The 25714-nt window shown below is 36.6% G+C and overlaps 1 protein-coding gene across 6 annotated transcripts in view; it reads right to left on the reverse strand.

The window, feature by feature from the left end:
- Positions 1–25714, reverse strand: part of PPP1R12A (protein phosphatase 1 regulatory subunit 12A) — a 131107-nt gene that overhangs the window by 78805 nt on the left and 26588 nt on the right. For 5 of the 6 annotated variants that reach the window (XM_085307641.1, XM_085307644.1, XM_085307642.1 and 2 more), the window contains exon 2: positions 7191–7321. The exons of the other annotated variant lie outside the window; for it this stretch is intronic. In XM_085307641.1, coding sequence (XP_085163767.1) covers positions 7191–7321 — 131 coding nt within the window. The remainder of the gene's footprint in view (positions 1–7190; positions 7322–25714) is intronic. 6 annotated transcript variants of the gene reach the window in all.

Genomic DNA, 25714 nt, shown 5'->3' on the forward strand with positions numbered 1-25714 from the left:
GTGATTTATAAAAGTAATATCACCTTCAACTTAAACAATTCAGTATTTCATTATTCCTAGGAGTTATTTCTAGGTTCATACTTSCAGCAAAAACATTTTGAAAATAGTACACTGCCACAGTACAACTTCACAAAAGAAAACGCCACTCGATACCAGCTCGCTGATTTCCAAGCTTCTTCATTCTTTTCTCTAATGAAATTTAGTCTTAAATTCACTAATATCTAATACAAGTTTGGAGGAGGAACTTTTGTGTTCCTGATAGAGCAAAAATTTTGATTAAAAGGAAAAGAATAGTGATCACCAGATTAGCATATTTTGCTCCTACCTCCAGAAATTATTCTTTTTTTAACCAAGAGATAGTAATATTTTTAAACTTGTTTTTTTTTTTTTTTTTAAGTGTTCTTCCTGAAAGAAGCAAGGCAGTAAATAGAAAGGGGTTAATTGAAACAATCCTCCAAAGCCTTCAGTGACCTTTTCACAGCTCTCAGAACAAACATTCCATCTTTACCAGTATCAGCTTGTAAGGAGTCAGTCATTCTTCTAAGAAAACTGTTCTTCTTTGGCTGGAAATAGATCTTCTTTTCCCTACTTTTATTTGGCCTCATGGTTATTTTTGCAATATATCTTTCTGAAGACCTTTTCTTATTTTCTGAGTGGGTTCTGTCAAGTTTCCTGTTCAGTCTTTTTTTTCCTTTAAATTTTACTATTCTACTGAACCTTTCCTTATAGTATTTCAAGTAACACCTTGTAATTTATTAAAACTTTCATTCATCCTGTAACACTTCTATCTGTCTAAACTCCATATTAGTTTGCCTAGTATTTTATGTCAGGCCACCAATTTCACCTGGTCATTCACAAATCTGAACTTCTGATCATCCTCCAAAGACCTACCTCTGCATATGTCACTCATAACACCCCTTCCTCCTCAGTGAGTTAAATCCACAGCTGGGAACAAAGCTAAAGGAAAGGGAGCCTTCTGCAACATCATCCTTATCAATCTGCCTTGCCTAAATTATGCTTTGTTTCTTTAGGATTATAATGGGTTAAGGCAAAAGAGTGTTAAGATTGAGAAAATTCCAGTAATAGCTTTGGATGATGAAGATATCAATGCTTAAAGGCAAATGAATTAGGAAAACCGTTTTGCAATCTATTTTCTGGCACTGCCACCCTCAGCTACGCACAAGAACAYCTAAGAGCACGGAGCAGCTCATGCTGCAAAGGGACAGACCCAGCAGGGCTCCACYTCTGAGCAGCCCCCTTCCCACAAGCCAGCTCCTGATTCAGGTACAAGSTACATCTGAAAAGCTGCTCAGACTTTCTTAAGCCCGCACATTTATGCCAACTGCTGTTGGCAAGACAGATTGGCTCACTGATCCAAAAGCGAATAAACCTTCTAAAGGTCAGGCTTGCAGTAACAGTCACCAGTGTTGCATGATCCTCAGATAACATGAGAGGGGGAGCCAGTGGAGGAGAAGTAAGGAAGCAGAAGAGCAAACGACCGCTTATTTCTGTGGTAGTCTCAAGTCTGATAACACTATTTTGAAACTGAACTGAATTCTCCTTTCAATGTTGGCTGTATTTTGAAGTGGTTCAGCTACTGCTACATAAGCAGGGGATCCATCCTTATAACAGGGGCAGGAATCACCACATGGGGTCCCATGTACCCCTGCTAGACAATCAGAGCTTTAAGTAAACCCTCTATCATTGAACATCTCCGCATCCAGGCACAGGTTTGCAGGACATCACTCAGTTTTAATGGGCTGTTACTAAAATAGAGAGATCTTCAGACAACATCTAGTTGCGGTCTTAGCAAACAAGTTTGGCCAGGTTTGCTTACAGGTGGCTGGAGTCTAGCAAAATGGATGGGTGTCAGCAGCAAGACTGTAGTTACACCAACGCTTTTTAAAGCGAGCCTTATGTATTCAGGGAAGGAAAAGAGACAAGTAGAAAACTCTGGGCAGGAAGAGGGTAAGCTGAGTTTTAGAGCAGCAGGGATAGGGGTAGCCAAGCTGTTGTTCTCGTCCTAAACAACTACATTTTCAGAATGAGCTGAGTGATAAAGTTCTGAACTTAAGAAAGTCCTCAGCCTCAGACTATCTTTCAAACTTGTTAAATAACAATGTGTTTCGAAGCTGTGGTAAGTCTTGGGATACATATTTCCAAATACGTATACCAAACATGCCTCCCAATCAGACTAAAGGTCCATTCAACCATCTAGACTGGTCTCCAAAAGTTCCCAAAAGCGCATCTCCAAGGAGAATAAAAATGGGGTAAATACTTGCTATTCCTGAAACACCTTCCCAGTTTCCAACCGCTTTCAAGGACTTCCTGAACCAGATCTGATTTACATGCATTGTTACCCTCAATGAATTTCTCCTCCTTGAACTTTTCTAGTCATCCCTTGAACTCATGGGAAGTTTTAGTATTTACAACAACATTTGGCAAACACTTCCTCAGATGTATTACTCACTGCATGAAGAACCACATCTTTTTTTTGTCTTAATACAGCTCCATTAGTTCAGTTTGATGTTCCTAGTTCTTGGACTGAAAGAATAAACAATCCCTACCCACCAACTTGACGCAATCCTTAATTTTATAGCCCTCTGTCACCTCCCCCCAACTTTTTTCTAGTTCTGCCTTACTCAGTCTTCACCCAAAAAATGAATGACATGGTTTCTGTATCATCCTTTTTTTTTTTTTTTTGACTTTTTCCCACTTGATTATATTCTTCAAGCAATGAGGAATCCAAAACTGTAGACAATATATAAGATATGAGTAAATCACTGATGTACTCAGCATCTTAAGGTTCTGTGTTTCCCCTCTCCCTCTGCCATTATAATTCTTAACAACTAATTAGCTTTTTCCTGATGAATTAGTATCTTAGAAKTTGCACAGCTTCATTGTATTTTCAGGGAAACACTTTAAACCTCATGACAGTCTGGGAAGCAAGGCGTGGATCTTGCAGCAACTGAACTTGTGATCCAGTTCTAATGAAGAAATACTAGAAACCTCTTGGCAGTAATGCCCTTAAACAAACAAAAAAAATTGCAGGGACATTTTTGGATTGGACTTTATCCAGACTACAAAGGTATGATTCACCTTTGGATTCTGTAGCTGAATTTCCTAACATCAGTTCAGCAGAAACTAGAAGGAAATGAACAGGTGAACTTTGTATGGTGCTAGAAAGACTTCAGATTAACATCAAGTGTTAGAAGCACTCAGAAAGTTTTGCAGTATTGTAGAAATGCTAATTATCAAGCAGAAATTATTAGCCATTAAGGAAGCACAGCAACTCAGCACTGGGAAACAGATACATTTAAAAAATTAAAATAAATGCCACAGAAGTCTGCAGCCAGTGGCTGTCATTGATAGGGAACATGCTTAAATATTTAAGTAAGAACACGGCATTTTTGCTTCATCAGTGAGTTTTAGCATTGAAGGAAAAAAAAAATCAGAGACTTAACAGAAAAATGGATTAAGTGCAAACTGGAAAAAAAGTTAATGTCAACCAAATAAACACTTCTTTTGAACAATCTGATAACCAGAAAGGAAGTAGAACTGTAGTAAAGAATTGTTGACTCTGGCCCTGTACATCATATTACACCATGTTCCTCAGTCCAGGTAGCATATGCTATTTATAAAGTTTTTAATACAGCAGAACAACTTTCTTAGTAAACTTTAGTTGTTACTAGTATCGTTAATTCTAAATGGTATTGAGTATAAAAACCTCCATCTTACTTCAAAATAGATCTTCCTCACCCTTTTTATTTATTTATTTTTACAGAAAAGTAAACTGTCAGATGAAGTTATTAACCCAACTGAATTTTATGTTACTTTTGGAAAATGCTTTTCTGGTATTTGTTGGAAGATGCATGTTCTTCCATTTTGGTGAAAGTGGAAAGATTTGTATTAAAAGTAGTAGAACTATTATAGCCTCTGAATTCTCACAAGCCGGCTAAAAATACATCAGCTACAAGGTCACAACTAGGTGTGGTACAAAGTCAGCCCACAGGAAAGTGTATTTGTATCACAAACTTTAATTTTGAAAAACGAAAGATTTCTGCCATTTCAAATTTATTTTACAATCAATCTTGGTACAAAGCACTGAGTAATAAAAGAGGAAGCATTTTAAAATTCTGTTAAATATCATTTTTGTACTTTCTATAGAGGAATCCGTTCATTCCCAGAAACTAGAATAATATATAGCTTTTAAACTACAGAGAAATACTATGACATAAAAAGACTTCATGATATCCACTCAACTTGTTTTACAAGATTTGTTAATGCTTCAGTAAATTTAAGGTCCTGCCCCCCCCCCCAAAAAAAATCTTAAAAAATACACACACAAAATTGCTGTTTAATTCCTCCTGCATTAAAGCCTGCTTTCACATAGTTATAACTTTTCAAAACATTTGATTCTAATGTTTGAATTTATGCTAACCCATTGGAAAAAAGCTCCTTCATGTAAAGATTTCTATATGTGCAAAAAAAACAACCCCGGGAAAATAATGGACACAGAATATTACACCAAAATCCATCTGTTCTGGTTACACTGAAGAATTTTCTTTTAAAGTGTCTCTACACTACAAGTACTTGTAAGTTAATTCACATGATCATAAAGTAGAAGAGCACTAAAGCTTTAAGTGGGCAATTCTTAAATTGAACTATTTAAAGAATTTCCAGTAAGCTGAAGCACTCTCAGCATTTACAGATCTCAAACAAAGAAAAGGAACAGTTGCCTTCCATGGTGGAGTTCTTGCTTGTACAGCACAATTCTCCATCTGCAACTAGCTGATATTTAATTTTTTTAAATAAACTACATTTTATTGCTCTGCTTTGCATGAAGTGGCATCACTTTTTAAACAGGAAGATGCTTCTTTCTAAAGGGGTAGGAAATGAGTTCAAGGGAACAAGGCTGTTCCAAAGGAGCAGATAACCGGAATGGGACAGGAGACGCTGCTGGGAGAAGAGGCCATAGAACTTGTGCAGAGAACAGGGGGTGACAGGGACAGGCTGGATAATGAAGTTAGTGAAAGCAAAGAAAGTCCCCAGCTAGTAGGGGTCATGCTACAAAGTCACTCAGTCCTTTAGCAATGTGACCATATCCCAGCATGGTATCAGTGCCAAAATGGGGCTGAAATGATGAACGATGACAAGTTATTAGCTGTAGTTGTTTCAGAACTATATATACACAAACTCCATTATTTACCCAAAAGTAAAGTTCCCTTCCATGAATCAGAAAAATTAGAAATAAAACATATCAGATTCAGCCACAGACACATACATGCTCTTGTATGCTTTCCAAGGAAGCTGCTTTCTCACTGAGGCAGATGTTGGACCCAGCATATACATGGGCCAAATTAAAAAAAAAACTTTAACCACTGGTAATTTTATTATATTATCTCTTTCCCCCAATTCTGCCTTAGCTGCAAATTTTGTTGTCAATTTTGTAAATGATCTGAAGCTGAGATCCTGGAAAAGTAATTAGGAGAAAATCTCAACTTTATGGGCCGCAACAGATATAAATATTGCTCCATTCAGGTCAGGTTACTCTTCTCTGTTATATCTGGAAATCAGCTTCAACAGCTCATCTTCAAAACTGCTTGCACTTTATAAACAYTGTTCTTCCAACAACTTTAGATGTCCTACAAAACTAGCTTCCTGACCACTTCATTCTGTGAGTAGGAGAAAAGGAACAGGGCTATAACAATACTCTCATTTAAGATTCATCTAGAGAAAGTACATAGATAAGTTCTGCCAAAGATAGAATAAAAMACAGGTAACAGGCTTCAGGAATGTTATAGATTTAATATACTCAGATCAATATGGAAACATTTTCTTGTTGACAAGGGAATACATCATTCTTTCTTCCCTAAACATYCGTCTACATTAGGCTACAATGCCAGAACAAAAATGTAGGTTTGTTTTTATTTTTTTCTTCCAAATGAGCCACCTATCTTAGAAAAAAGGGAGGTYTGAATTGGAGAAAGGCTTGTATTACCATGAAGAGAATTTCCCTGCACACTGAAGTATGATTAACAAGTTAACACTTTCAGCGTGCAAGCAAAACAGACGATAGCGTCAAACATCAGCACAGTGTAAAAATGCACGTTACAGAAGTCAGCAATGACGTAGTGTCCTGGTTATAAAACGGACACACGGAGCACTCCACCCCTTGAACATTAAAAATACCACTTTCTCACTGAAAAGTATATGAGTAAATGGTCTCCACAAATTTTTCTTTCCCATAAGATTCAAATAATCATATCTTTCATACTTTTAGGACAGACTGTCAATTAACCATCCCTTAAATTTGAAATTTCAATGTCAAAACACTGACACTGTTACACTAACATAATCTGATGATAAAATACTACCTTATTTTCTCCAAATCTTACAACAGATCAGACAGCACACTCAGTACAGCAGAAATCTGTGCTTACCCAAAACACCTGTTAGAAAGATRCTACTGCCCTCTTTACTGCAAGAGCAGCATGCTGAACATCTGAAAGTCTACAAGTAGACAGCAAAAATACATTTTCTCTAATCAATCACTACCTCAAATCAAGACAGACAACCTCTGGAAATTTTTGATTTTAGCACATCTTCAGCAGCCAACAACAAGCTTCAAGAATAACTCCAAAACCATCCATAGAATTCAGCACTGAGTAAGCGTCAACTAATACCATAAGAGGCATCTAACTTCAACTGTAAGGTTTTGTTCCACAGCCAAAATAATTAGCCAAGTCACTAACTTATACCACACCTGAAAAACAAAAGTATCAAAACTGCAAACAAAATCACAAAATCAATTTCCCCACACGCACCTAAGTCTGGACAATGTTTCAGACTACTACTAAAACAAACCTGAACTTCCTCCCCCCACCATAACAATCTTTCTACAGAAGAAAAAAAAAAAAAAAGACATGAAGAACAGTCTTAAATGTTTTTATCTTATAACTAGAGAAGATGCAGCATAAGAGAGCTAAAAAGAGAAAATACAATGCACAAATAGCTATACACACAGCACACTTCATAACTGAATTACTATATAAAAAGCATTCTGTCTCACTATTTGCCCCCAGGAGCACCTAAAAAGGCAATTTATGAAAGCCATCTTTTTCTGATGCCCCTCCAACAATGTATTAGCAAAAATACATGTATTTTAAATATAGAGGAAAAAACCTTACTCTGCTATATCAAGATATCCACAGGAAGCAGCTGCATGTAGAGGTATCCAGCCTTCATTATCTGGTTGATTAATATTTGCTCCATTTTCCACCAGAAATTTCACCATATCTACGTTATCATCTATACAAGCCTATAAGGAAAGAAAGATTTAAGAAGTAAGTTCACATTAAAGTTGTTCTTCCAATATTGTGTATTTTTAAGAAACATCTTCAGGAAAAATAAAAAAAAAAGTATTTTCAGGTATGATAAGGAAGCATGGTTTGTTAGGATCTGACAAATTTGAGAGAAAAACAGCTATTGCAGGTTCATCAGAAAAACCTGAAAGTCTTAAAAGAATCCAAGCAAACAAAAGAGTTTAACAAAGCCAACAAATATGACTTCCTCAGATAAAACTGTTCTATTTTCAGTAAAATCATTTACAATTGTCACTGTAACCTTGTTTTCCAGCTCCCTTTACAAAGTCCCCAGACCCCRCTCCATGCCAGGCCCAGCTTACTCAGCCAAGATGGTATTTCAGTTGCCAGTGATCTGGCTACACACAGTAGCATTTTAACCAAGAGAGGGGCAGCAGTTTTGAAACCAGTACCATAACATGGCTTTAATTACAACACGGCTGAAACTAAGGAGTATGGATGGAGATGCGGAGTTGCATTTTGAGGACACCCTGCTGTTTTCTACTGCCCAGTATTCTATACCATASATCTTTTAACAGCCTATTAATCACTGCTGTTTTGAAAGTTTACTTGGGTATCAATTTAGCACACTGTAAAGACGGTATCTTTTCTGCCCACATTATAYAGTGTCTATCTTAATTACCAAGCAAACAATGTTGCAGACGCAGAACTGCTGCCACTCTCCAGCTCTRCATCCTGACTGGCTCCTATTTTGCCTTTCTTCTCTGCGTTTGAGTATTTTTCTCACAGGGTGCTCAGTGGGTTTTCTTGCCAACTTCCATACTGCTGCCCTTAAAAGGGCAGAGTACAACACAGAGAAAAGTCCCTCTGCGCTGCGTTTCAGGACAGAAAGGACTCAAAACAGCTAGACCCCACAAGACTGGTATTAATTTTTTAGCTTAACAAAACAACAATACTAAAGTGTCAGAAGGCTGAAATAGAAACTTATAYTGTCAGGCTCCTACATGCTTCTACAGAATTATTCCTCCACTAAAGTGCAAGGTACAGTTTTTACTTTTTAGAATACTTYCAACAGAGATAAATGTTGAAAGTTATATTCCATTTCAGTACTGCAAAAATCTCACTTTCCTTATTTAAGCAATTGTGCCATCCAAGAAAAATTCAGAAACTTCCCTCCTCTCTGATATTTCTATGGTCATTTCTGCAGTGCCGAGGCAAGAGGTACAAGGCAAGGGAGATGTGCAGCTGCCCTGCTTAACCAGCCAAACAAAACCAGCAAGGAATTATCCCTCTCTGACCCCCTTTGCTTTCATAACATATGAACTTAGGGCTTTGTTTAGAATGCAACGCGGAGCTGTTTTAACGACGAGTCCAATCCCAACTTGTTCATCCATAAACTTTCAGCTGTATGGCAACTTGTCCTGGAGCACACTGCTCACATTATTTGTTTTTCAACTAAAAACAAAACCACAAGCTTTTGAGTGAAAATGTTAATAAACCTAAGTCTTCTTCCTGTCTTTTCAGGTATTTTTGATAACTGCCTATCTATAGGATATTTAAGTTACAAAATTAACACTAGCCCCTTCTTTCTCTCAAATCAAGAGATWATTACTTTAATAATCTGATTTATTAACACACTCCAAAGACTGACTATTGACATATGATCTTCAATGCTTTCAATGCATCAGTGTACAATGCTTATGATAGTGAAACATTCTTCAGCAAAAGAATCTTTTCTCTTTTGAAGTAATTCTTGTTACTCAAGCAAAAAGTAACTAATCACATGATGTCATAACTCAGTTCACAATGAAAAGAAATCAAGAAACAAAAGATGTTTATACTTAAAAAAGCTGAGTTAATGTTTTAACACATACAGTATATATCTAGTTTTTCCAGAAAAATTCTAATTTGCCTGACCATTGGCATCCTACATATATCATATCTGTCAATTTATAAGGAAAATAAAYGTGTATTTGTTTAGAAAATTTTTAAGTTTTCTGAGCATTTTTAAATATAGTCTTTTCAATGCTACTCTTCATTATGCTGCATATTCAGGTAAATTGCAGTCCTCCAAAAYGCATAACCTGTGAACAAGGGTATCTTAAAATTGATTAGCAATGTTAAGAAAAGAAAAAAAGGCTAGACCATCTGGCTGTGACACAAACCATCTACAGAGCAAACCTTGCCCATTTTTCAAGTATACATAAGAAAAAACTGGCAAGACATACTCATAAAAATACTGTTGCTAAGTAAATCAAAAGCTTACATATGCAGCACAAAAAGACATATGACTAAGTGGCTAAAAATATTTGACCAAATTTGGGCAGTTTATTGTGCCATATATGGCAAGAATCAGGAGAGCTCAAATACACTTCTAATGTATTATCAGAGATTATCTTTGCTTTTCATGAATGTGCAATCAGCACAATTATACACATTAAGACAATATAAGAATAACTGCTATTTACTTGTAGATGTAAACGGGAAGCTATCGGCAGTGGTGATCAAATTTGAGAGATATAAATATGTTCCTCATAACTGATCATAAATTYCGAGCAATTGTTACAGCAATTTTATTAAAGAACAACACGAACCAGAGAAGCTGAAACGGATAAAACCGGAAGGCCACTGTACAGTTTAACAGTGTATTGCCTTTGAGCTTCTTTACACAGATTATTTTAAAATCGTCAAGTACAAGGTTTAATTTTTCTGGAGGTCACAGAGGGTTTCCCATAAAAAAAGAAAAAAAAAGTATCAGCTATCTTAAAGTGAAGAAAAGGAAATGTAATTGATCCTGTTGCGGAAGGACATTTATATAATACATCCTACTTCTCCTTGTCCCCTTTTTGCCTTTAGCATCACAGGTGATTTGATGGACCCTGCCACTCACACTCATCATATGAAACACCTTTGATTATCAGCAAGTACCTTAAGACAGAAAGCCAAGAAAAACATTATAAAAGAAATTTTATCTTGTTGTTCCTCCATTTCTCCTCTCATTATCATTGTGTTATCTTCCTATCCACTTCTAAAAGTGATATTTATCGAGTGCCGGAAGTGYCTCTACTGTTGGAGACTGACAGCTTAACCCAAAAGGAAAACTTTTCACACWGCATGATAAAATTAAAGAAACAGCCTCAGAAAAGTCTGTCCTAAATCTCAGTATGCAGTACCCTGAAAATTATGACACAGGAAAAAAAATATATATGCAATATGTAAACAGCAAAAGTTAAAGTCCACTGATAYCATAGTGAATTTGAAAGATAAGTTGGCACGCACACGTCCATCACAGTCTCCCCACAGGACACCACAAGCCCTCCTCTGCCCTGGGGCCCGCTCCAGCCCCTCCGGTACCAGCCTCTGCTCTGCACGTTCACCTCTCCTGCCCCAGCCCTGCCCTTGGGGACCCTGGGCTCCCACCAGCAGCCTCGCTTCCCCTTTGGCCAAGTGACCCTGGGCCTCGAGGCTTGGTCCCAATGCCACCTTGCCAMCAAATAAGTGGACATCGCACGCCAGCCAGCTCGCAGAGCACGCAGAACGTAACGGGAGCCTGCGCCAACGCTCTTCTACCAAAGCGCTGGTTGGCGTCTCCTATTGCAGGGCCCGGTTTCTGCAAAACCCAGCAGAAAGTGAGCATTTCTGAGGCCTCTACTACGCTGTCAAATGTTGATAGAAATTAGCCAGCAGGCTCCCAACTGAACAACAGCTGGACAGTGCAATCAAATATTGTTTAAGAAACTAATTTAGAAACTAGAATAATTTATCATAAAAGAACCAAAGGAAAGCAAGAATGATAATACAAAGTCTGGTTACCTTTTCTGATACATTAAATCTCAAAGGAAAAGTATCCAGGTTCAAGAAATAAGGCTGCTTTCATTTTCTAGAGCAATTCAAAATTTGGGCTAAAAAGAACAGCCCACTGCTCCCACACAAACCCTAGGTGAGTCCCAACTTGTTCTGGAAAGAAAATGACTGCATTTAATGAAACAAAATTTCAAAAATTTCCCCAGAAATATTTTCCAATCACTTCATAAGAATAAGCAGAGGCCTGCTGAACATGTTAAAGATCTTTAACTATATTCAACCTGACTTTATATCCCCATGTAAGTGGTATGTGTTCTAGCTGGCTCTATCACCACTATCAGGTACGAAGTACACAGGTGACGGGTGGACTTGAGTTAGTAAGTAACCTTAAAAATGGATAGCTTTAAAACAAATATCTAGAGTATTTGGTCTCTCGGTGAGTAACCACCTAAAGAATTCAGTAGACAGTACTCCTCCCCAAAAGACAAAAAGAAAAAGTCTATATTTAAAAAAAAAAAAAGTATCAGAAGCCTTGTAGGAAAACAGACAAGTAATCAGTTAGACAAACTACTGCATACAAAGAGTATACCATACACATCTTTTTTGAGCTACAACACTTTTTTTTCCTTCAATAATGACATCTAATGAGGTTTCAAGGTTTGATGTTTTAAAAAAAATGATATTTTCTAAAGAAAGATTAAGAAAGATTACATTTTACTGTCACTAGACCAATAACTTTCCCTATTCCACAAACTAGTACTTTTTGCTTCTATTAAAAAAAATAAAGTTTACAGGTTTAACCTCTGTCACCACATTTCATTTTTTGTTTATTCTCAATACACAGAAGAGTCAAAGAGCATAACACAGAGTAATATATTACTCTTAAAGGGATGAAACAAGCCAACCATGAGCTGGTACATTACTTTTACATTAAAAAAATTCCCACTATATCACATTTAGACATTCTACCTCTGCCATATTCATTGATACAGTTCCCTCAGTACTCTACCAGAAATAATCTTAGCACAAAACTGTAAGACTAGAAATCCTGATACTCAAGTTTAACCTGACTGAATCAAAACRTTATCTGGAAAAATCCACCCCTGTTTTGCTTATTTCTTAGAATAAATACTAAATGTCATCCATTACCTACAAATTAGAAGACAAGGAATAGGTATTACTGTCAGCAAGATTTTTTTTACCCTCTCCGTAAGAAATCTGTGTGTTCAACTCATGATGGCAACAAAACAGCTAAATCAATGTCAGAATTATCATACTGACATGAAAAAAGGTCAAGCAAACTGTTGGCTCTCCCTGTTTACTTCAGCTTACTTCCACTAATAAGGCAAGAACAAGTTTTCCTGTAATGACAATTCTTGTGGAAAAGGAGGAAACAAGCAGAAAGGAGAAGCAGAACAGTCTCATACAGTGGCCTATAGACCAGTTTATCCCTTCCTTTATCTAGTAAACCAAGTCCAGTGAAACTAAGCAGAACATTAACATGTTTGTACACACAATAAAAAAAAATCATCAGTACTTGAATGGAGTTCACATTTCTCCTTCAAAACTGTTTGAAGTTCTGTTTCCTATGGACTATACAGTTCCACCCCTTCAACACAAATTGCTTTCAAATTTACATCAAGATGGCAAAATGTAATTATATTCTGTAACAAGGATACTCACTCTTCGGTTATTCCTGTACCTAACAACCTCCTCATACCATTTCATGCAGAAACATCAAGGCCAGAGAGAAGAGAAAAGTTACTCAAATAGCTTTTGGAAAAAGATGAACAAAGTCAGCCGTCTCTTACTATTCCCAATTGCTGAAAGGTAAAAGAACACAGGGTCAAATACTCAAGCATATAAAACCAACTTGGACAGAGGCCTTTCCAAAATAAAAGATGAGCATTCTCTCATGAAGTGTTTTTCATGCTAACCTCATGTGCTAGGCTAGAGTTATCACATAAAAGAACATTTCTTAAAATATTTCTTAAAAGAGCATCATCTCCTGAAGCAAAACTAAAAATGAAGATCAAGAGTAACCAAGAATTAAATTAAGGGAAAGTATCCGTATCTAGCAGCAGAGCTGGTTGAAAGAGGTTCTTATTCTCTTTTTACCCTCAATTACTTGTTCCCTCTGCCACCACATGCCATGCTTACAGCTATGCCAACATTCTTTGTTTAACTGCATCTAAAGTGGATCAGAAACACGATGAGAATTAATGAAATAGGAAAGAGGACAGCAATAAACTATTATCTGGACACSRTTAAAGTAGATTGTAGGTTTTATTAAAACATTTTTCATATTCAGGAGAAGTCATATTCTGAAATTCACCTTCATGTTCTATTTCCACTATCAGAGAAACAAGTTTTTGTTCTACTGTGAAATTTCACCCATTGGAAACYCTGTGTTCATAGAATCATAGAATCAGCAAGGTTGGAAGGGACCTCTGGAGATCWTCTAGTCCAACCTCCCTGCTCAAGCAGGGTCACCTAGAGCATGGTAGACAGGGTAGTGTCCAGGCAGGCCTTGAGTATCTCCAGAGAAGGAGACTCCACAACCTCTCTGGGCAACCTGTGCCAGTGCTCTGTCACTCTCACAGTGAAGAAATTCCCCCTGTTAAAAGCTTCTGTGTTGAAACTGGCATTTTTCYAAGATAACACATTCCTAATTTTTCCACCATTTCTACCACTCTCGCCTTTAAACCTACAACACATTTTAGCTATTTTCTTTTACACAGACTTCCTAAGGAAATTATATTACTCATTGTGTCTATCTGGCTGCCCTTCCTCCCTTCCTCAGCAGTTTCAGTTGGAACTGAAAAAGGAATAGACAATGCAGGAATTAAATCCTCTCCCTTTCGTGAAAGTCATCAGGTGGATTAAGGATGAGCCCCCTGAGTTAATGCTGCCACAGAGGAACTTCGGTGTGAACTCCAGTTACTGGTTCTCCCTGGGCCTTCTTGCTGGCCCACCAGCAAGCTCAGCGCTAGCCAAATAATTACCACTACCGGAAAACCAGACTCAGTCTGTGATGCTTTTTGCCATCATGTGTGGAGATTTTTATTAGTACAGAGGAAACCAGCCTTCACTAGTTACACTAATTATGAAACATCTTTTGTTCATTAATTGCATTTATTTTCACTCTCCTTCGGGGAAGAAAAAAGAAAAGATTTACATATTTTAATTCTTAACTATTTTTTCTTTTAACAAACCACTAACAGAAAAAGTAGAAAAATTTGGTCAGAAGACCCAAAGCAAACCCAAACAATTTTCCACATTTAGTACATCACATATTTATGTTTACCATTAAATAGCAGCAAAAACAAATTAAGTAGCAGTAAGACATATGAAACGAAATCAGGACATATCTAAATTCCAAGCTACAGGTTCCAGTTAATCTACTGGATACATCCACTAAACCTAAACCTTTTAACTAAAAAAGGTAAACTAAACACTAAATTTTTTTGCATATTAAATTTATTTGTGGGTTATTCATTCAATTTTTTCATACAAAGCAAAACATCTTAAGCATCCAATACTAGTAATAATAGTGTTCTAAGCCTCACTGAATATTTGGGAATTCTTCCAGAAAAATGAGTAATAAGAATGACCTACAATTTAGGTAATAAAACATCACCCCTTGTAGCTTTTATTTATTCTTTAAGGAATCACTATAAAAGTATGTATTTTACTTCTGCTGAATTTTCATATAGCACTTAGGGTGGAAAGAGTGCTGTTAATGTTCACATTTATGGCAAGAAACAGGACAGTCTGGGTGCTGAAATAAAACTTCAGGTATTAATCCAATATTAAGCATAACAAATGTTGTTTAATCATGAAATTAAATATAGTCTTTCCAGTGTTCATTCAGCAACCTGCAAGCTTATATTTCTCAACGAGTTGAGAAAACATGGAGTGTCGCTGCAGATGACAAAATGTAGTCTTAGAATTTTACTAAAAACTATTCTTCAAGAGTATGTTTACTAATAAAATGGAGGAAATATACCTTGAAAGTATACTTGATAAAAACAGTTGATACTAATTTTTTGCTATACTAGCCTTATTTTTCATAACTTTTTTGTAAACATTGCATATATGATGCATCTACTATTTTCAATTAATGCTATTAATACTATTTAAAATTCTGGAGAGTTGGTTCATAAGAAATTAAAGGTGTCATATTAAATAACTCAAATTAACAAATCATTTCAAAAACATCCCCGTGCTCTGAAGTTCTGGCAGCTCAAAGTTTATTGTTTATATTACTCACACCCTAGCCTATGATTCAGTTCTGGAATAACTTTAAATTTCAAATCCTCCCTCTCTTCCCCCCCCCCACAGGTAGCATATTTTTCTCAAAAAATTATTTTTGAAACACTGCAGTTTAATATATAAAATGAAGTTCCTTTTAGAAACTACACCGCAAAAGCAGGTAGACAAGGTAAAAAACAGTTTGTTTCTCAACAGAAAACACCACTTGCAGCTGATGCTATCTTTCATGTCCCTTCAAGTCTTAAGGGGAAGGCATGCAGAGACGACTGAAACAAAGCACCCATCAAGCATCTTAATTCAAATGCTGTACAACTGTCAAACACTGACGGAGGTAGACAAATAAGCCAGAACGCAAATTTCTCTAGCTGCTGATTCCACTTTTTGTGAACGCCTTGCCTTATGCAGGAGTGTATCACAACAGAAGTTCCCTTATATTTTAAGTTCAAAAGAAGTGAACAAACCAGCAGCTACAGAGAACTGGTAACTGCTTAGCTCAAATATTCATTAAGAGTATAATATCATGTCACTTCCATACCGACTACAAATTTGCCTTGTCTTAGATGTTACACTTAAATGTTTAACTACACGTGGTTAAGTTCTTCTACCTTTTAGTATAAAGTTACAGTTAGAATTATAAATTTAAAAGCACAATTCTTGACAAATACTCAAATGYATGGTTGTTGGTATCAAAATCATCTACATGTCATAAAACTAATTTCATAGGGATTTCCTACCATTTAAACCCTCAAAGATTCTTAATGATGGCTCTTAATTATGACTGTAATTAAATACATGTATTTAGGTCTTTTTGATGTGTTTCAAGTAAAAGATAYCATTATTCTTGTACATTTAAACTTCCACTCAGACAAATAACTGGAAAAGGAGAGCTTGGCCTAATGTGGTCCTTACTATAATCAGAGATATTAGTAGTCCTGCCAGGGAACTGCAGTCACGGATCAAAACTCACTTCAACAGGTATTATATAGAAAGAACAATAAAATCTAGTAACAGCCTTCCCATTTTTCTTGAGAAAGAAACAAACAAAACAACCTTCCCCCCCCCCCAAAAAAAAAACTACTAAATATTACCTGGAAGTCTAGTTTCAAACAAGTATTTGTTTTCTTGTTTAGCTGTCTGCAAACCTATTCAAGAGCACTTAAACTTCCCACCTTCACATTAATAAGCAGAAGCGTAAGAGATCATCTCTTAGTTAAAGCCAGCATTCTACAAGGTTAATACTAAACTTCACTGGCATCCTTATATTCCAAGCAAAAAAAAAAAAGAAAAGAAAAGAAAAAGAAATCAAGACTACCTACCAAATAAAAATAAACCTGGGAACATGAGATGCCATGCACAAAGGTTAAGCCCTTGCAGAATTATTTTATAGAAAAGAGACCAGATACAGCTTTCAAAGCAAACAGTACTCAAAGACTATCATACCGACACTGGAACAGATCTAATTTAACTTTTCTCTTCTAGCTCAATRTATTGAAATAAATCTGGTGAAGATGCTGGAGAAGGGATGCTACAAAACAACCTTCACCTGAACTTTACACAATGCACTCTCTTGAAATGCATACTATTTAGCATCTGAGAAACAGATTTGCTTCTGAATTCTACTGCATCCTTGGGTTTCCTTCAAATCAAAAACGAATACATTCTGTGGAAAACACAGCTTGTTTTTAAGTGTAGGTACAAATTTCTTCGTCAACTTTATAATCACATTGCAGGCCAAAAAATATAAGTTTATTGAAAGAAATGGAGAACTGAAGACCAGCTCAATAATACAGCACAACAGCTATACTAAGATAGATGTACAAATCCAAAAGCTGTCTTGAGCGCTAAAGGCTTAGGTAGGTGTGTTGTGCGTGTATATACATATATATGTGTGTGTGTGGATATACGTATATATACACACACACGAACACAAAGGAGATAGGATAGCTGTTCGTTTTAGCTAGACATAGGTTGAAATCTACGTCATTTCCCARCAGCACCAATTTGAAGAGTATTGGAATTTGCAAGTCAAAACCAGAACTGAATTTCACTCACTTTAGAAGCGGCTTTACCACTCCTGTGGCCTGAGTCTTGGCAGTGTGAGCTCTCAAGACYATTTCGATCACCTTAGTGATGCACTTTCCAGAGCCTGACATGGATGTACAATGCTGCACATGCACCTCCCAATAAGTACAGGAGTAGTCTTCAGTTTAAAAAAAAATGATATTTAGATTGGAAATAAATAAAAATTTCATACAATAAAATGCAGCTGCCTTTTTATTAAGCAGGTATTATAATTGACACATACTGGTTAGTTTTCATGATAAAAATTTGGTAACAATCTATAAACATTAAATTTGAGAAGGCTAAGTCATGTATACATATTCTTAAATTTTGCTGGGACAAAAAAATWGTATTTCAAATTTTAAGTTTTTGATCAGTAAACATAATCACCTTTATACAGGCAAATAAATAAGTTTGAGCCAAGTAGCTTTTCAGTGTAAAGCATCTAATATTTTGATATCCTCCAATACAATTTCTCAGCCAAATTAATCACCTACTTGAACAAAAATTCATCCAAATACTTAATAGAAGAATCTGTTTGTGTAAATCAGGTTTGTTCATTTTTATGTTCCTTGGATTTAATTTAATCCTCGTGTCCCAAGCCTCCTTTCTTTTTCCCCTGGTTCTAGCTTTTACTTCTTACAGCTGGAAGTTCTTCAGGAGGGAAAACTGCCCTCCTTTGGAATAGAGGGGAAGAAAACAAACTTGTCTACATTATTAGAGCTTCATGCAAACTGTTAAGGGCTACACTAGTGATCTAGCTAGCCAATTGACATCGTAATCTTCTGCTTTAGCAGGGCCTAGGTCAAGCTTTCATTGCTTTCTAGTTTTAGCCAGTTGAGATAGCAAAGCTGAATAGAACAAAAATAATAACATAAAATAAAAGCARTAATCCTTTATCCCACCTCTGATTGCAAGTTATCACAATGAGGGAAAAAACAAGAAACAAGGGAAGAAAACCATGATTAGACATTCACTGGGTACCCTAACTAACCAAGACAGACCTTTGGTGAGCTCAYTCTTGTACCTCACATTACTATGCACAGTAAAAATGCTTTTAACAGAAGAACACAAGATTTAAGGTACCAAATAAAAAACTAGGAGTATCTCATCCAACTAGCACCTGTCATGCACAGCTTCATCCTTCTCACTATATTATGTACTACAAATAAAAGCCTATTTTTAAACAATCTGACTATTGTTTAGGACTTTTTCCTAAATATGATTTGTGCAAATAAGCTAATTTGAATAACTTATTTTAACATAATAAACTAAGTATATGTAAATTATTAATGACACTTCTGTTATATAAATTTACATAAAATACAAATTTTTCCTTTTTAATATAAGTTGTACCTCAATGGAAACAAAGATTAAGTTAGAAATGCATAAAGCTACCATTTTAACCTGCTTACAAAATTAATCAAATCATCTTAAATTTGACAGATAACGAAAGTTTACTAAGCTGTAATTTGCGTGTAAATCCAATTAAACAAAGGTAGCACTACATATGAAGAAGGGAACTATAACCGTTTCTCAAGAACACACAATTTTACATTTTTGATGAAAGAATATAGTGCCACCTCTACTTTGTTTTCCTAAGCTTGGAGATGAAAAAGCTATCTTTCTCTAATACAAATCCCAGTAAGTTTCTCAATTTATTATCGAACTTACAAATCACTGAATTGACTGAATAAACCAAAAGGCATTTGCAGCTCTTCAAAAACACTGAAATCTCAAAGCTGACTTCTATGTCTGTAGGTTCCAAGTGAAAGCTGAGTATTCTTAAATTTGTGCCTAAAATTTTAGCTGCAAACCAAAGATTAAACAACCTATTACATCAGTTTGTGAAATTATCCAGAAAGCATACTAGACATACAGTAAGCGTCAAACAGYTGCTCTTTCTTAAAACCATGTTTTAAAATATAAATGTGTAACTGTAATATGTTAATATAAATGTAAATATAAATGTAATTTTAATGTAAATTTTAAAGACACTAGGACCTGTTTGCTATTTGGTCTGTTGAAAGATGGAAGGAAATACTCAGGGGAACACGATGAGTAGCGACAATGCTGAAAAATTCAGTCTGAGGTAATTTCCATGTGATTTTTTTTTATATTCTGTGTCGTGGGTAGATATACAGCATCACTTTGAACATTTTGCCCAAAGCCTTTCTCTTATTTCATCTGCACAAAGAAGTATCATTGCCATCTCCAAAAAGGTAAGGTACTTGTAACACACAAAGGTCACTGAGATTCAAGTAAAAATCTCTGTGGGGGTAAGATCAACACAAACTACACCTAAAGCCAAAACTCAAGTCAGATTAGGCACTACAGGAACCTCTTTGAAATTAAATAAGGACATAGTCATGCTGTGTCTTAGCTAAATTTGCTAAATCACCTTCTAAAATAACTTACCTGAAACATATTGCAATGTTTTAATATAGTTAACAAAAATATTTTTGCATAAACAAAGAGATGACAGGTTTCTGTCAAGTGTAAAGAAAAAAATGTCTATGAGAGAGAGAGAGAGAGAGAGAGGGAGAGAGAGGCAGGCATTTTTGCCCCAGTGTAACTATTTTCAATAGGCTAGGCTATCACATCATGCAGCTTACTGAGCAAATCCTCACTGGTTAAACCAAAGCAAAGATGAAACTCTGCGTTCACTTTCGTACGCTTCCTGCCAGTCTCATTTCTGTCTCCATCAAGTATCTTCCAACCATATCCAAATTTTTAATTGGCATAAGAAACTAACCACAGGTACTTCTAACARAGATCTAATAATTTATCTCTAGCCAGAAACATAATATCCAACTGAGACTTCGTCAACTTTCTCTCTCCTAAAAAAGCAGAACAGAAGCACCAACTTTGGCATCGGACTCCTCCGACATATCTAAACAGGAAATACTTTGGTACAGTTGTCCCATTAAAAACTCATTATGACAGATTAACAAACAAACTGCAAGTAATCACCAGTTCCTAGGAAACCACTTATATCCCAGTTGCATTAAAATACAGACAGGAAGACAATAGCAAACAAATTTCTATACAACCAAAGTACTGACATACATACACATATACAACATTTCAAGAGAGACTTTAAAAAAAAAAGTATCACATGGAGGCCTCTATTCCACAAGACAGGAGAGCAACTAGAAASTTACCATAGTACAGATTTAAAGCAAATCAATAGTAGCAATTAAAAATAAAATATTTAACAAGAAAGAGAACATGGGTACAAATCAATAAAATAAGTGACAGAGCAGGAACTTGGTAAGGAAGGCTACGAACAACAAAAAATAAAGCCCCACATCTGACAGACATTTCTTAAGTATATTTAGAAAGGGGAAAAAACTGGCAGTGATATAGGGAACACACATGAACAACATAGGGGAGAGAACAGGTCAAATACCTCTACTTTGCATTTTGAAAGACACAAAAAGTTGYAATTGTATTGTATAATGAGGATTATATACCTATCAATCTGCTAGTAGTAAAGAAAAACCACTACATGCAGATAAATCYTTAACTCAATATACCTTAGTAATTCTAACCACTGTATTTACAGTTCGAGATCTGCCTAAGCATACAAAAACCTTAAGGCAGCTCCAAATCCGCTGATATTTTCTAATCATCTCTTGAAATATCTGAGAAATAGCAGAGGACTGTACCAACATAACAATAACACACATCACTAAGCTAGTTAGCCTGTCAGACATACTGAGTAGAAGAATTAAAAAAAAAAAAATAAATCATGCGACAGATATTAAGATAACTAAAGTTAATTAGGCTTATTAGTGGGAAGGCAGTATCATGTCAATACAGCTATAATGCTTCAAAAGCTTGCTCAGCTTCAGAAACAGTGCCACAGGTTTTTTTGTACCATGAAGTCAAACCTGATAAACACTGAAGGACCCCAGCTGGCACACATTCCTAAAACTTAGGGCACCAGCAACACAGAGCAAACACAGCTTCAAACCAAGTTACCTCCAGTGAGGCATGTTAAACTTGTAACCTCACCAGATGAAGGCTGACTCCACACAAGAATCAACTCTGCTCATAAATGTTCAAAAAAAGTCATTACTTTTCAAGCAGCAAAGACACCATAGAAGCTGCTGAACCTGAACAGGCTTCCACTTCAGCRGGCACCTTTAAGTATATCTTCCAAATCCAATATCCTCCACCTGTAATAAAAAGATTATTCAGCCACACTAGCCTCTCCTCCCATCAAGTATTAAAAACTAACTCCACTTTTTTTTTTTTTCCTCCTAAACAGAATACTTGGGGTTAGAAGGGACTCCAGAGATCACCTGGTCCAAGCCCTCTGCTCAAGCAAGATCAACTATAGCAAGCTGCTCAGGGCCAGTCACTGTTCAGTCAGGTTTTGACTATCACCAAGAACAGTGACTGCACAACCTCTCTGGGCAACCTGCTCCAGTGTTCAACCACCTTTGCAGGGAAAAGCATCTTCTCATGTTCAGATGGAATTTTTTCTTGTGTTCACATTGCTTGGGCACACGATGCAGGAACAGCTACCAGAAAYGGAGCTTCTCTGAGAAACTCTTGTAGACTGCATCTGCAACCAACATTATTGTTCTTCCCTAACAGCATAAAAGAGAAATAGTTTTTTTAATTAGATTTTTATTAGTTAGATGAGGAAATCCCTCATCTCCATGCTAATTTTGATACAGGAAGAAAGGCATATAATAGRTTTGGTCAATATATTAAGAAAGCAGTTTTTTTTTCTTCAAAGGGCTGCATGAACTTCATTACCAAGCACATCTCCAACTTTATTCTGACATATTTTTGCATGCTGTGATTCATGCTACACCACCTCCACACTTCAACAGTAACTCTACAGTATCACATACAGCCCGAGTCCAGGACTTGGAGATAGAGCTGTGCTCAGTGCCTGTTTTGTACAGCCTGATCTGTATTGCCCTCCTCAAACTCTCCACCACACTCTACTGCACTTCTCCAACTGATCATCCCATTTAGGAAGGGATGCAGCAAACAATACAGTCCTGTTCTACTCTTTACTGCTGCCCTTTCTTCTTTTTCTCCTCTGCTAACATGTTTTATTCTGTTAAAAAAAAAATACCAAGCAGTAGAAAATGTCTAGGGAAGTGTTTATGAAAAGGGCAAGGTTACTGTTGTATTTCCCCATCTTCTACAGAGCCTTGGATCCTCAAAGTTCTGTGTGTGAGAAGTTAAAGACGGTAATCTAGTTTCCTCTAATTTTACTACTTCATACTACTACGCTTTTGAAGGGCAAGTTTATCCATGTAAGCAAGCAACATGAACATACTGCATCTAGATGACCAATTGTAATCCATGGCATGCAAGCCAAAAGCGGCACATGATGCTCAAGTCATCTGCTCTTCTACTGGAGGACAAGTCACACACACAGACAGTGCAGCAGTTTGTCTCTAGCTTCTCAATCCCATATGCCAGATTTGAAAGCTCAGACTTCAGTTTCAACCAGAAAATGACCCAATAAATTTGCCAGAAAACCAAGTATACTGTATTTAACAGGTAAACCCTTTTGCTCGTTACTTCAACAACCCTGTAACTTGCTGGAAAATTTCATTTGAGTCAATATAGACATTAATGTATTTCCTCCAGGATCTTTAACAGCATATAACACCACTTCAGAAGCAAGAAGTACTCCARAAGTATAATTTCCATATAATTCTTTTCTGTTTCAGCTTGAGTTTCAAGGAATATTGTGATTCCTGCAGGAGGTAGTTGTATAAAACAAGCACACTCCAGCTTCTCTGAGCTGTAACAAACTACTACTAAAAATGTATTTCTTAGTTTATGCACTAATTACTTGGAGCATGATTCCATAAAAGCCTACTGTTGACAAACCAGAAGGTCTCAAGATCTCTCCTCACTGTAAACTACACATTCCCTTTTGTCAGTCCTCTACATTAGCCAATTTGACTGACCAACATGGCAGAAAAACTCTTTTCCCTCCCTCCAGTAAAACAAACACACACATACACACACAAAACCAAAACAAGAACAAGAACAACAAGTAGGGAATTAAAACAGTATAGCAGAAAGAAGAAACAGGAGCTCACATCATTTCAAGGCAATGAAGAATAGGATCAGCTCAGGTGGTTCTGGAGCTGCAGTTACTTCTGACTGCTCTCATCCAGGGAGAATGTTGGAGAAAAGGGCAAAGGTCTGTATTTCTTGATCACAYTGATTTGTTTGTGTCTTGACTTCTAAACTGAGAGATCACCAAACTCTTTGAATTTCATCAGGAAGGAAAACACACTGGCCTTCTCCTTACCAGTACTGTGGCAGCTTGAAAGAAATTCAGAAGTCTGTTGTTTACCTGATCTTAACAGTGTTCACATCATCATGAAATYAATCATAAATGCTTTAAAGCCTGTTTCTTGTATACCAGATTGCTAGTTAAACTTTACTTACAGAATCAAAGAGCACAAAACTAAAACCTTGGTTTAAAAACACTTTGGCTCCTAGGTCAGTCAAACCAACAGGACTGACTTCATTGACTCCACTTCCCCCACAAACACCTAAGAACAAATGATAAAGTAAAAATGAGGGAAAAGACAGAAAATAAAAATAGATTTGATTTAATGGAGAAAATATCCACACTGYCTGAGCATAGAGAAAGTCTGTGTGCTGCAGAGTTTTGGCAGGTAACAAACAGTTCAGTGGCCTTTGCAGGGGAGGCCAAGGTAGGAGGGAAGACTTCCAAGTTTCTCCATTTCAGACAAACTGACAAAAGGTCCACCTGGCCTTGCTCTGCTGTTCAATCATCCACCAGTCAGCCTACAAACTGAAAGCTCCTGCTACACAAAACTGTTTTAAGACTGATTCTCAATTCTTTCTCATGAAATACCTAGCCTTCTGGCTAGAGGCTATGCTCCAAGTACCCCAAAGCTTACATGGTAAGAAACTGCCTCTGTATTAAACAGAAAACTAAAACTGAATCTCTAACATGCCAGAAGACTAGCTTTGCTGCCTTAAGCTTGCTTTTCTCCCCCTACAATATACATTCCTAAGAATTCCTGGAGGACAAAGCTGTTCTGCCACTTAATTTACAATATTAAATAAGTCAAAATGTGCATAAGCTTTGTTTCTCTAAGGACTCTACATTAAATATTCATTTATGCACAGACCTATATACAGGCAATAGTAAGGCCCAATACCCAAATATCCCAGGGCTAGGAAATGATTTAACTAAAGTTGCCTAAGCCTTATCAGCTGGCTCCACAAGCACATGACTGATGTACAACTCTAATCAACACAATCACCATTTCCCTGTGGCTAAAGGAACTTGTTTCATTCTGTCTTTGAGATGACCAGTGCTCCCATGACATGCAGCTTTTCAAAATTTGTGGGTTTTTTTTTTCTTAACTGTTCAATGTTTGGCACATACTACTCAAATCTTGTTCTGAAGACAGGGCTGATTTTCTCATAGGCTCTTCTACTTATCAGCACTTATCAACATTTAAGTACACAAACAGTTTATTCACAAAATCTTCACTACAGAAGTATGCTATCATTTTATAGATAGGAAACAGATACAAACGTTATCATAAGTAATAGCCACTGATTTGACCATACAATTTGAAATACCAAGGAATGGAGGTTTTAGGATGTACACCATTTCATAGTCAAAGCAAAGTTTCCTTTCACTTTAATTAGTCACAAAAGCATATAACGCTTCTACAGATCTTCCTGCAGTCTCCTACTCCATTCACGACATGCTATTGTCTTTTTCCCCTCTGCAGAAGTCACAGCATCTTTTATTACATGGTTTGGATTACCCCAAGAGCAAATCCTCAAAAAAGACCACATATTGTACCATTGTACCTAGATTATTAGAAGGCTAATGCATGCAAGTGCAAGTACAGTTCTCAGGGCAGCATCACCTGACATCCAAAGACAACACCTCATCCAAGTTCCACTTTACTTCAGTATTCCCAGCATCATCCTCTCTATTTCCTTTTCGATCATTTATTCTTCCCAACTGTTTCATTCTGAAAACCAGTCCACATCTGCCTGTTCCCTTTTGCCTCCACTCTTCTGACCCATTCCTACTTCCCTACTCTATTCTTGCATCTTACAGCTTCCTCTATGCTAGCAAAGATGGTACTGACRTATCCGTAAATGAGTTTTGGAAGTCTACAGCAACCTGGCACTTGTGCGGCTTTCATGACCTGAATTACCACACTGAAAAWTGACTTAGCTGCATCTCTGCACCATGC

Source organism: Rhea americana, unplaced genomic scaffold (genome assembly GCF_003343005.1).
Source record: "Rhea americana isolate MKP2758 unplaced genomic scaffold, rheAme1 scaffold_260, whole genome shotgun sequence".
Taxonomy (NCBI): Eukaryota; Metazoa; Chordata; class Aves; order Rheiformes; family Rheidae; genus Rhea; species Rhea americana.